This window comes from Anolis carolinensis, unplaced genomic scaffold (assembly GCF_035594765.1).
Source record: "Anolis carolinensis isolate JA03-04 unplaced genomic scaffold, rAnoCar3.1.pri scaffold_15, whole genome shotgun sequence".
NCBI classification, from domain to species: domain Eukaryota; kingdom Metazoa; phylum Chordata; class Lepidosauria; order Squamata; family Dactyloidae; genus Anolis; species Anolis carolinensis.
In genome coordinates, this window is record NW_026943826.1 from 5,235,637 (window position 1) to 5,249,347 (window position 13,711).

The 13,711-nt window shown below is 45.1% G+C and overlaps 1 protein-coding gene across 6 annotated transcripts in view; it reads left to right on the top strand.

Annotated features, from left to right (window-relative positions):
* Window positions 1-13,711, top strand: part of casz1 (castor zinc finger 1) — a 435,538-nt gene that overhangs the window by 358,594 nt on the left and 63,233 nt on the right. For 5 of the 6 annotated variants that reach the window (XM_062966047.1, XM_062966046.1, XM_062966050.1 and 2 more), the window contains 2 exons: window positions 4,473-4,541; window positions 13,538-13,628. In XM_062966047.1, coding sequence (XP_062822117.1) covers window positions 4,473-4,541; window positions 13,538-13,628 — 160 coding nt within the window. The remainder of the gene's footprint in view (window positions 1-4,472; window positions 4,542-13,537; window positions 13,629-13,711) is intronic. The other variant, XM_062966049.1, reaches the window with a different exon arrangement.

The following is a 13,711-nucleotide window of genomic DNA, read 5'->3' on the forward strand; positions in this document are numbered from 1 at the left end:
TGGCGGGGAGGTGTGAGACACGCTTCTGCCCTCCCCTGGGCCTCTGTTCTCCTTCTGGATTTAACATGGCAGTTAAGAGCTGAAGCCAGCTGTCAGGCACGTGTTTAGAATATCTAGAGCCCTGGTGGGTTTCTTCAGCCTCTCCTCGTGTAACTACATTAACATCTGTCCCAGAAATCCAAAGCATTCATTTTGTCTGGGGCAAGTCCTTTGCAAGGACGTGGGCTCAGAGGGATCAGATAAGTACCTGCCTTGGGACAAAACATCCCAGACATGGCATAGTGGTTTATTGGATTAGGACTGGGAAACGTAAGATTGTCATCTATGGAAATCCACTGGATAACCGTAGACAAGTCACAACTTCCAGCATCCCCTCCCCGAGGCTCAAAATTTTGAGAGTTGTTGTGTGCCTTCCAGTCGTCTCTGACTTATGGCGAGTTTTCTTGGCAAGATTAGTTCAGAAGGCATTTGCCCTTGCCTTCCTCTGAGGCTTGCCCAAGAAGCATTCCTGGATGAATGGAGAATCAAACCAAAGTTGTAGTCCAAGTCTCAAACCAGTACACCACGTTCTGGTGTAAAGTTGAGAATGGGCTAGCCATTGGGGGCAAAGAAGCCTTCCTTCCAGTTGCATTCTTCATAGCTATTCACCAAAGAGAGCTTGCTTCTACCCTCCTGTGTCTGTGTTGATTTTTCCCCCCGTGTTCATGGCAGCATGTGAACCTCCCAGTTTCTTGGTCCAGGTCCCTTTTTGCTGTTCCCATTGCCTTACAAATCAGTGCAAGAGTATGTCAAGGACAGGCAGATGTGCAGTTGCCCACGTGTTTGGCACCCTCTCAATCACAGTCCTCCTTCGGTTTCCTTCCTGCCGTTCGTTGGTTCTCTCGCACTCTCTCTTTCCACCGCGATTGGGGATGAACCTCAAGTGCACTCTTGGCTCTGCCCGCAAGACTTCCTTCAGACGGTGGAGGCGGGAGAGAGGGGTTTACGCTGTGGCAGAGCTTCTATGTCATTTCCTCTGCAAGAACTGAGGACGCTTGACAGGACAGTTGATATGATGACTAGTAGAATAACCTCGACCTTCCACCTGCCAGGCATGTGCTTGGTGAGTTAATGGTCTTGCCTAGCAGACTTTCCACAGGGCCTTTCCAGCAAGAGTTAGATTGTAGAACGGGGATGCAACAACAATTTAGTCCAAGGTAGGCTAGGCAAAACTACGGTTAGGTGGATCTGGAATTGGTTAAGCAAAATAACCCAATGGTTGATTCTCCCAAATGCTTCCTTTTCATCCTGGAAAGAAGTGCCATCAGCAGGGTTCCTTCCGTCCTGGGCCCAGTTCTGTTCAACATCTTTATTAATGAAGTGTTAGAAGGCATGATCATCAAGTTTGCAGATGACATCATTTTGGGAGGGAGAGCTAATACTCCAGAAGACAGGAGCAGAAGTTGGGAATCTATGAGCGGTTAGACTCAAAAATCACCCTCTTTCGGGGGTGAGTTTAGGGAAGCCTTTGTTCCTGAAGGATGGCAAAGGAGTGCAAAGTCTCTTCAAAAAAGCATTTATTGAGGTAAAAGGATACCTCAATAAAGCATTGTCGATAGAAAGGGTTTTGGAGCTAACTAGCTCTCTAAACTAGCACTAAGGAAGGTAGTGGATAGGTTAGAATGAGGGAAACCTCTCTATATTCCATGCATGCCTAGATAGGCTTTTGCTGGTTTCTCTCTTCCTTCCTGTTTACATCCACTCCCCTCACCTTGTTGTTTTAGCAGGGTTGAGGTAACTTCCTCTATCTAGATTGGAATGTTAATTGCCCAAAAAGGCTTGGACCATGTGGTCGTAGCCATATTTTTTCCTCCTTCGTCTTCTGCATGAGAAGGACACATTTTGCCCACTCTCCTGGCAAAATGTAGCTATTTAGATATTCTTTGTTATTTTACCTACTTACCTTCCGTAGTGCTAGCTTAGAGAGCTAGTTAGCTCCAAAACCCTTTGTATACCGACAATGGATTTCCTTTTACCTCAATAAATGTTTTTTTGAACTTTAAGGAGACTTTGCAATCCTTTGCCATCCTTCAGGAACAAAGGCTTCCCTAAACTCACCTCACGTAAGTTTCTGTTGCTTGTGAAGTGTGCTTCTGCTACTCTGCTATATTTTTGAGGAATCACCCCCGAAAGAGGGTTAGTTTTGAGTCTAACCGCTCATAGATTCCCAACACAAACAATCTGAACAGATGAGAGAGATGATTGGCCAAAACTAACAAAATGAAGTTCAACAGGGACAAATTCAAGAGACTCCACTTAGGCAGGAAAAATGAAATGCAAAGATACAGAATGGGGGACACTTGGCTTGATAGCAGTACATGTGAAAGAGATTGTGGACAGGAAAGTGAACATGAGCCAACAATGTCATGAGGCAGCCAAAAAAGCTAATCAATAGGAGTCTAGTGCCTCGATCCAGGGAAGTCATGCTCCCCCTCTATTCTGCCTTGGTCAGACCACACCTGGAATTACATTGTGTCCACTTCTGGGCACCACACTTGAAGGGAGATGTGGACAAGCTGAAATGTGTCCAGAGGACGGCAACACAAAGGATCAAGGGTCTGGAGAACAAGCCTTCTGAGAAGTGGTTGAAAGAGCTGGGCATGTTTATCTGCAGAAGAGAAGGCTGAGAGAGTGGAGACATGATGAGGGCCATGGTGAGGGAAAGTCATAGAGAGGAGCAAGCTTGTTTTCTGCTGCCCTGGAGACTTGGACGCAGAACACTGGCTTCAAACTACAGGAAAGAAAAGAGATTCCACCTAAACATTAGGAAGAACTTCCTCACTGGGAGAGCTATTCAGCAGTGGAACTCTCTGCCCTGGAATGTGGTGGAGGCTCCTTCTTTGGAGGCTTTGAAACAGAGGCTGGATGGGTTGTTGTATGTTTTCCAGATTGTATGGCCATGTTCTAGAAGTATTCTCTCCTTAGCTATCCAATGCTAATTGAGGTGATTAACTACAACATTCACACTGGCCTCCAACTGACAAAAAGTTCTTCTCACACCCTGAACTTTCAACAGATATATATAAATCTTCCTTGCTTAGTTTCTCCATATACCTCACAACCTCTGAGGATGCCTGCCATAGATGTGGGTGAAACGTCAGGATGCTAATTGAGGTGATTGACTACAACATTCACACTGGCCTCCAACTGACAAAAGAGTTCTTTTCTCACCCTGGACTTTCCACAGATATATATATATATATAAACCTTCCTTGCTTAGTGTGGAGATCTCAGGCAGAGGGGAATCTTTTTCCCCTTTCTTCTTCTTTATTCACTTTAGATAGTAGCGTAACTTAGTTTAGAATATGTGTGACAGAGGCTTGGATGTTGAAGAACACTAAAAAGTTTATTCAGGCACAGAGCTTAGTGGTTACAATGGTGCTTCTCAGAGTTACACTTTCTTCAACAGTTGCAAATATAACCTATGATGAATCCACTTTCAAAATACTTTCTCCTTTCCTTGAGCAGTCTAAACCTTTTTCTTCTCTTACAACCAAAGCTATCAACTGATCACTTTGGATCTAACTGGGATTGCTTCCCCTTACCAGTCAGACTCTACAAATAAACCCAAACAAGTCACTTAACTTGCTTAATATGACACAACTAGAGATCTGAGCTTCCCTGGTTTCCCTAACCTGGAACCAGTGTCTTCCCTGTGACTCAGATCACAGACTAAACTGTTTTTTTAAATATTCCCTCCTTTTTCTCCAACCGGCGGTTGGCTCCGCCCTCATTACTATGGCAACCTGCCTCAGAATGCTGAGCTGGCTACCATCCCCCACGCACTGGTAACTAATACTTACCCTTTTAAACATAGTTAAACATGACTTTTAAAACGAAATTAAACATGACATCTATAAATCAAAATAAAAACAAAATAAATCTTTACACTTAGTTTTTTCATATACCTCACAACCTCTGAGGATGCCTGCCATAGATGTGGGCGAAAAGTCAGGAGAGAATACTTCTAGAACATGGCCATACAACAACCCTGTGATCCCGGCCATGAAAGCCTTCGACAACAGAGAGGCTGGATGGCCATCTATCAGGGGTGCTTTGAAGGTGATTTTCCTGCTTCTTGGAAAAATGGGATTGGACTGGAGGTCTCTTCCAACTCTATGATAGTATGATTCTATGACATCCCTCAATTGAATCTTGGCTTCGATCCATCCTACTTTCCTCTGGATGGAGAGGAAGCTACCAGGAAGAATTCTCAGACGTAGCTCAGGGTTGCTCTTCAGAGCTCTTCAGAGCCTCCAAGTTCATCGTGTTCAAAGACATCCATGAGTAGATAGGATGCCATTATTTGTGGGCAAGGGGGTGTATAGGGGGCAGGGAAGAAGGACGAGCTCTGCTGCATGTGAGGGGGCTTGGAGCGTGTCCTGACACTGCCTTGCGCTAACCATCTCTGCCCTGTGTGTGTTTCTCATTAGGAACGGATTAACCACTGACAAACCAGCTGTCACCGAAGATGTAAATATTTACCAGAAATATATTGCCAGGTAGGCCGACTTCCCTGCCCTCCCCGCGGGTTTTTGGGAAGGGGGTGAAGGGTGCCACGGGACAGAATCACACAGGGGGAGGAGGGTGGGGGTCTCTGTCTGTCTGTCTGGGCGAAATGTCAAAAACCAGTCCTGGGAACTGTGTCTTTCCATTTCTCTCTGACATCCACACTGACTTCCCCACCACCACTGTCACCTCCGTCCTCACCCTTCCTGCTCAGACCCAATGCCGTTCGCTAGAAAGCCTCTCGCCAGCTCTTCCAACATCTTGAGAATAGGAAGGGAGGCAGAGAGAGAGAGAGAGACTTACAACTGTAGGTGTGGTTGGATTGCAAGTCCCATTAGCCTGACAATGAAGGAGGATGAGTATGAGTTGTGTGCTTTCTGCCTAGGACCCCATGCATTTTCAACAGGAACCCAATGTCAACCAACATCGTCTTGTTCTCAGTTAGGGAAATTAAAAATAGGGTTACAAAGATATCGCGGAATCGGATGAAGTGGAGGTCTTTTAGATGTTTCTTGTTCTCAGTGAGCCTCAAAGGTTTGCAAAGGATTCCTTTCTCTCTCTTGGTGCTGTGAGAGGATAACATAGGTATGGGTTGTTGTATGTTTTCTGGGCTGTATTTATTTATTTATTTATTATTGATTTATTAGACTTGTATACCGCTACTCCCAATTTGGCTCGGAGCGGTTTACAGAAATAATAATAATAATAATAAAACTTTATTTATATACCGCCCTATCTTCCGGATGGGACTCAGGGCGGTTTACAGTCATAAAAACAACAAAAAAATTACATAACAACATAATAACACATTATTAAACAAAGTAAAATAATACAATTATAACAATAAATAACACTTACATGACAAGATCAAGGGGACGGGAACCATACATAGATTAAAACAATACAATTAGCTTTAAAATAACAATAAGAACAGACATAGCCCCGAGTTTTTCACCCATCGAAAGCTTGTCGGAAGACAAGGTTTTGTATGGCCATGTTCCAGAAGTATTCTCTCCTGACGTTTCGCCCACATCTATGGCAGGCATCCTCAGAGGTTGTGAGGTCCGTAGGTCCGTTGTCGCAGGGACTACGAATAGACAACACTCACGGGCACTTAACTCTGTGATGCATTCATAACTGCGGCATAAGATTCCAGCCAGCCTTCCCATATACATATACCTCACAACCTCTGAGGATGCCTGCCATAGATGTGGGCAAAACATCAGGAGAGAGTACTTTTGGAACATGGCCATACATGGCCTGACGTTTCGCCCACATCTGTGGCAGGCATCCTCAGAGGTTGTGAGGTATATGTATATGGGAAGGCTGGCTGGAATCCTATGTCACAGTTATGAATGCATCACAGAGTTAAGCGCCCGTGGGTGTTGTGTATTTGTAGTCCCTGCGTCAACGGACCTACGGACCTCACAACCTCCGAGGATGCCTGCCATAGATGTGGGCAAAACGTCAGGAGAGAATACTTCTGAAACATGGCCATACAGCCCAGAAAACATACAACAACCGTGTGATCCCGGCCATGAAAGCCTTCGACAACACATAGATCCAGGAATCCATTCATGTCTTGCAAAAACCAACTTTTCCAACTTCTCCTAGGCAGCATTTCCCTTTAATTTACATGTGGGCGTGTGTGTTTTTTTTAGGGGGGAAAAAACCCACACTGTTTCAGAGCCTTAAATTAAAGGGGGGACAGAGATGGATTGTGTCGGCCGAGCACAATTAGCGTAATGGGTTTGTTAAGAGGCACTGCCAGGAGCCGGCCAAGAGCGATCCATTCTGTAGAGCAGAGAAGCTCGGCTTCTGGCTTCGCTAGTTTGCGTAGTGTTTTATTAACCGTTACTCTTCCCTCCATATATCCACACTGCTTTTTTCCTGCTATGCCATTATTATTATTATTATTATTATTATTATTATTATTATTATTATTATCATTATTCTAGCAGATCCTGCAAATCTTCCTTAAATATTTATTTACAGAGGTTCCCTCCCTCCCATCACTCGTAATTGGGGCGTTCAGTTTGTGGAGTGTTGTCTAATGAGTGTAATGAGTGTGTAAACATTCTCTAAGCATGCTGACTTCTGTATTTATTATTTTTATTAGTATTTATTTATCTGGGTCTATCTCGGCAGTCGCAGCCGCACCAGATGTGGCAAATCGAGGATATGAAACAGAGCATGTGTCTTGCTGGTTGTCTGTTCATGCACCAGAGACCACAAGCATTTAGACGTATATTTTGAGGTTTTAAATTGTATTGGTTTTATTGTGAGCCACTTCAAGCCTTTTAGAGAGAAAAAGCAGGATGATGATAAAATAATAATAATAATAATAATAATAATAATAATAATAATAATAATAATAATACAGCCAGCAGAGTGTCTGCTGTGGACTCATCTTGTTGTTTCAAATAATAATAATAATAATAATAATAATAATCTGCCAACTGCAAAAGGTCACCCTACTAGGATCTGTGCGCATCATCTGAAAATACATCACACAGTCCTAGACACTTGGGAAGTGTTCGACTTGGGAAGTGTTCGACGATTTTGTGATACGAAATCCAGCATATCCATCTTGTTTGCTGTGTCATACTTTAATAATAATAATAATAATAATAATAATAATAATAATAATAATAATAATAATAAATCACACAGTCCTAGACACTTGGGAAGTGTCCGACGTGTGATCCAATAAAACAGCCAGCAGAGTGTCTGTTATGGACTCATCTAGTTGTGATAATAATAATAATAATAATAATAATAATAATAATAATAATAATAATAATAATACATCACACAGTCCTAGATACTTGAGAAGTGTCCGACGTGTGATCCAATACAACAGCCAGCAGAGTGTCTGTTATGGACTCATCTAGTTGTGTTTATAATAATAATAATAATAATAATAATAATAATAATAATAATAATAATAATAATAATACATCACACAGTCCTAGACACTTAATAATAGAAGAGACAAGGCACAAAGGGACAAGAGCTACCAGCCCTGCTTGGCATATTTTTTTCCTCAATTTCCGCTCCTCTACTATTGTCCTGGCAGTAAGAAACCATCATCCTCTGTTTGGATTTGCTGGAATTGTTTTTTTTTCCAAATAACACAAAAGTTGTGCACAAAGAGCAAGTACAGATGGTTGTGAATTTTCCAGGCTGTATGGCCATGTTCCATCATAATAATAATAATAATAATAATAATAATAATAATAATAATAATAATAATATATAATACAACTTTATTTCTATTCTGCCCTGTCTCCCCAAAGGGACTCAGGGCAGAAGCATTCTCTCCTGACGTTTCGCCCTCAGGCATCCTCAGAGGTTGTGAGGTCTGTTGGAAACTAGTCAAGTGGGGTTTATATATCTGTGGAATGATGTCCTAAAAACTTGTTAGAGGCAAGTGTGAATGTTGCCATTGGCCAGCTTGATTAGCACTGAATGGCCTTGCAGCTTCAAAGCCTGGCTTCAAAGAGGGGGAATCCTTTGTTGGGAGGTGTTAGCTAGCCCTGATTGTTTCCTGTCTGGAATTCCTATTTGTTGGAAGTATAGACTTAGTTTTAGAGCCTCCTCGACTTAATAGTTCCAGTATTATTTTCTAGCACAAGGATTTTCTTGCCAGATTTATCAGCTTCTAAGGGATTCTTAGACGGAAGGAAGTCAATCAATGGTGTCAATAAACCTTAGACAGCTGATGTTGATAATGTGGCCGTGTGATGCACAAGTGGCCTCTGAGAATCTTCTTTGACACTACCTATCGAGGAAGAGGCCTTGGAAAGTCCCCATCCATCTTCAGTTTCAAAGCATCCAAAGAAGGAGCCTCCACCACACTCCAGAGCAGAGAGTTCCACTGCTGAACCGCTCTCACGATGAGGAAGTTCTTCCTAATGTTCAGGTGGAATCTCCTTCCTTTCCTGTAGTTTCCAGCAGAAAACAAGCTTGCTCCTCTCTATGACTTTCCCTCACCATGGCCCTCATCAGGTCTCCTCTCAGCCTTCTCTTCTGCAGGCTAAACATGCCCAGCTCTTTCAGCCGCTCCTTATAGGGCTTGTTCTCCAGACCCTTGATCATTTGAGTCGCCTTCCTCTGGACACATTCCAGCTTAGAGTCAATTGGACACAGTGTGATTCTCTTGCATTTGTCCCTGTTGAACTTGATTGTGTTAGTTTTGGCCCATCATCTCTCTCATCTGCAAAGATTGTTTTGGATTCTGCTCCTGTCTTCTGGAGTCTTTGGTCTCTCTCCCCATTTGGTCCCGTCTGCAAATTGGATGATCATGCCTTCATCTACGTTGGTGATTCCCAAAGTGGGCGCTACCGCCCCCTGGTGGCCACAGGTGCATTTGGGGGCGGGGACAGGGGAAGGGCGGGGCCTCTTCCCAAATGCCGGAGACAAGGTTGAGCCCCTAAGGTGCAGGTTAGGACACAGGGGGCGGAGCTAGAGGAGTGGGTGTGGCTTCTTCCCAAGAGCCTGAGACAGGGCTGAGCCTCTATACCTCTCCCGAGGTGCTTGTTGGGACACAGAGGGTGGAGCTAGGGAAGGGGGCGGGGCCTCCTTCCAAGAACCTGAGATAGGGCTGAGCCTCTATACCTCTCCTGAGGTGCTTGTTGGGACACAGAGAGCGGAGCTAGGGAAGGGGGCGGGGTCTCCTTTCAAGAGCCCGAGACAGGGCTGAGCCTCTATACCTCTCCTGAGAGGCCTTTTAAGACTTAGGGCGGGGCTAGGGGTGGGGGCGGGGCCTCTTTCCAAGAGCCTGAGACAGGGCTGAGCCTCTATACCTCTCCTGAGGTGCCTGTTAGGACACAGGGGGTGGAGCTAGAGGAGTGGGCGTGGCTTCTTCCCAAGAGCCCGAGACAGGGCTGAGCCTCTATATACCTCCCCTTAGGCACTTGTTGGAACACAGGGTGGGGTATAGAGGCCCCACCCCCTCATCTAGCCCCGCCCCTTGTGTCCTGGCAGGCACCGCAGGACAGGGATAGAAGCTCAGCCCTGCCTCAGAGCTCGTAACTCCACCCCTCCCAGCCCTGGCTGCCCATTTGTGGCCCCGCCCACCTCCCCTCGCAGCCCTGCATCTTGGACTAGGGGAGAGGCTCAGCCCCGCCCTCTTGAGCAGGAGCCACGCCCACTCCGCTAAGCCACACTCCCTTTCCAAGGGGAACTGAGTAATATTTTTTCTGGAAAGGGGGTGGCACTCCAAATAAGTTTGGGAACCACTGATTTACGTCATTAATAAAGAAGTTGATTGTTGGTAGAAAACCCACCCACATTTGCCCCTTTTATGTTCACAAAGCAACTAATGCCACCTTCGAAATCTCAGTGCTCCCCGTTCTGTCGGTGCCAAATTGTTCTAGTGGTTGTGTGAGTCGCCCTTTAACTATGGGCAGTCTCTCCCATGTGCCTTGGGGTGCCTCAAAAGATAGTTTGCATCTGTGTAAACAAGAAAGGCATGGGGATGTGTGTGTGTGAGAGAGAGGAGCAGGTGTGCCCGCCCGCCCGTGTCAGCAAGTGTGCGGTGTGGGTAAGGTTTGCTGTTTTGAGAAGCTAAACAGATGCTGCCCTTTAAAAATTAATAAGTTTGAACTGTTTCAAGTGTCAGGAAAAGCAGAGCTGAGCAGAGAGACAGAACTCTTAAAAACCTATTAATGGGGGCCATGGGGTGGGGGAGGTTCCATTACCCTTTTCCCCCCAGACCTTGTTACACAGACATGCATATACACATCAGGTAATTCTTGACTCCTATTAAATAGAAGGGAACCTGATGTGATGGTTTGAGCATTGGACAATGGTTCGGAAGAGAGCAAGATCTGAAATACCCACTTGGCAATGGACTTTGGGCAAGCCACACTCTCGTCTTCAGAGGGAGGCAAAAGCAAACCCCTCTGGGCAAATTTTGCCAAGAAAGGCCCATGATAGTCAGCCTTTGGGGGTCAGAAACAGCCTGAAGACAGACTGACAACAAAAGAAGCTACTGGCTACCCAGAGCCGGCCCTAGGTAATTTTCATGTGTAGGTGAACAGAATTTTGGCACACACCCCTCAAACCAATCACTGAAAAATAAAAGCATTGGATAAGCGAAAATGTTGGATAATAAGGAGGGATTAAGGAAAAGTCTAAATAAAGAACAACACTCTGAAAACAGGGGAAATCCAGACAGGGCCAGCTAACACCTCCCAACCAAGGATGCCTATTAAACATGAAATTACATTGCGATTTTACCAGTTAAGCACCAAAACATCTTGTTTTACAACAAATCAACAGAAAAAGCAGTTCACTACATGGTAATGTTATGTAGGAATTACTATATTTGCAAATTTAGCGCCAAACATTGAACAGGGATATAGGGCAGTGTGGACTTAGATCATCCAGATAGCCCCCGGTATTAAAAAAAAAAAACCCTAAAATCAGGACAATAAATAAAGAGCAACACTCTGAAAACAGGGGAAATCCAGACATTCGTTCTCGGCAGGAAGGCGTTCGGGGCTTTGAGGAGCAGAGAAGCAGTGACCCCAACAAGATGGTGCCACAGGCAACTGCCTAGTTGGCCTGGCGGTTGAACCGCCTCTGTCCTGTCTAGCTTACATACATAGCCAAGCTTCAACCATCTACCTCTTCCTTCTCCATATCATCAACAAACTTCAGGCTGAGGCTTTGGTGCCCAGTTTTCACCTGTTTAGATCTCAGCGTTCCTGGTTTTTCACCATAGATCTTCCTCCTCCCACTCCTCCTCCACTTTCTCGGTCACCTGCTCTGCCCTAGTCTTGGTTTTCTTCCCTTCTTTCTTTCCCTTGGGAGAAACGCATGCCTTCGTGTGACATCTGTCCCCTTCTCTCATCTGCAAAGGCTGAAAGAAAGACGGGATTTAATTTTTTAGCAAGGTCTGTCTCATCTGTCAGTGACTCCCTCCCATCCTCCTTCCTCACACGGTTCACAAATGCCTTCTTCCATGCTGCCGTATTTTGGATGCTTTTTTGCTCGAAATCTGCCTTCCCTTTTCCGTCCTCCTTCCGTGGTCCCAGGCCTGGGTTTCCCCCTAAATTCACCCGGTCCCAGGGGCCTCTCCGCAGGCATGTCGTGATGCCTGGCATTTGGAACCTCGGAGCAGATGGCGATTTAGCTCTGAATGTTTTCTCCTTCGAGTCCCCTTTGAAATGTCTCCCATCGCCGCAAAATTGCTCCACAATATGCTCCGTGCAATTCATTCTTTCTGCAAACTCTGCTGTATGTCACTTGCATGTTCTTCAAATCCCTGGCTCTTCGAGAGGCAACTGGTTAGATGACAGCCGTCAATCAGGCGCGTAACCTCCAACTGTCTAGATTTGGCAGGGACGGGGCAAAAATTATCTAATAATTGTGCCAATTTTTGAAGAAATTGGGGACTGGAGGCTTCGGGGACCACAGTGGGTCTAAAGAAGGGGTCCGCAAACTTTTTATGTCCTTCAGACTGTTGGGGGGCCGGACTAGGATGAAATAGTCCAAAATTAGGATTGTTGTTGTTGTTGTGTGCCTTCAAGTCATTTCAGACTTAGGTCAACCCTAATTCTAAAGTTTAGGACAGAGGCCAGGTCAATGACCTTGGAGGACCGCATCTGGCCCACGGGCCTTAGTTTAGTCTTATGAGTTCTAGACAATGTCATAAGACCATAGGTAAGCAAAGAGACCTCCAAAGACCATCTAGATGGTCTCATAAGGCCATCAGAAGACCATAGATAAGGAAAGGGACCTCAAAGATCATCTAGATGGTTTCATAAGACCATAGGTAAGGAACGGGACCTCCAAAAGCCATCTAGATGTTCTCATAACGCCGTAGCTAAGCAAAGAGACCTTCAAAGACCATCTAGACGATCTCATAAGGCCATAAGTAAGCAAAGAGACCTCCAAAGACCAGGTAGACTTAGGTCAACCCTAAGTCTACAGTTTAGGACAGGGGCCAGATAGATGACCTTGGAGGGCCGCATCTGGCCCACGGGCCTTATTTTGGGGACCCCTGATTTAGACAATCTCATAAGACCATAGGTAAGCAAAGAGACCTCCAAAGACCATCTAGATGATCTCATAAGGCCATCAGAAGACCATAGATAAGGAAAGGGGCCTCAAAGACCATCTAGATGGTTTCAAAAGACCATAGAGAAGGAAAGTGACCTCCAAAAGCCATCTAGATGGTCTCATAAGGCCGTAGCTAAGCAAAGAGACCCTCAAAGACCATCTAGATGATCTCATAAGGCCATCAGAAGACCATAGATAGGGAAAGGGACCTCAGAAATCATCTAGATGGTTTCATAAGACCATAGGTAAGTAAAGGCACCCTCAAAGGCCATCTATAGGGTCTCATAGGACCATAGATAAGGAAAGGGACCTCCAAAAGCCATCTAGATGGTTTCATGAGGCTGTAGCTTATGAGGTAGATGACCTTGGTGGGCCGCATCCGGCCCACGGGCCTTAGTTTGGGGACCCCTGATCTAAAGTATCTAAAGCAGTGGTTCTCAACCTGTGGGTCCCCAGATGTTTAGGCCTTCAACTCCCCAAAATCCTAACAGCTGGATTATTTGGGAGTTGTAGGCCAAAACATCTGGGGACCTACAGGTTGAGAACCACTGATCTAAAGACTGGTTGTGAGGGGATAGAAAGTCCACCTACTGTTCTATGCTGAGGAAAGTTTCTGGTATCTCTTGGTATTTAATTGGAAAATTAATTGAGTGACTTAATGACCTCTAAAGGCATTTTAGCTCAAGCAAAATCCTGTTGGATCAGACTCATATTGACAGGCACCTGATCTCCTTCTTTTTCACTTCATGGATTGCCCATCCCTTGGAGGATTCTGGGAGGCCTTGTTTAGGATCCAGGGTCAACCTAGTTCACATGTATCACCAAGACAGCAGATCAGGATGGGCAAAATGACCCTTTTATTTAAAAAGATGATTCAATTCATGATTTTCTCTCTCTGTTTCCTTCTTGCTTTCAGGTTTTCCGGAAGCCAGCACTGCGGACACATGCACTGTGCATACCAATACCGTGAACATTACCACTGCCTTGACCCAGAGTGTAATTATCAGGTAAGAACTGAGCCAATGGGAGAGCACCAAAATGTCCAGACCAGCATGGCTAGGGGATTCTGGGGGTTGTAGTTGAAAAGATA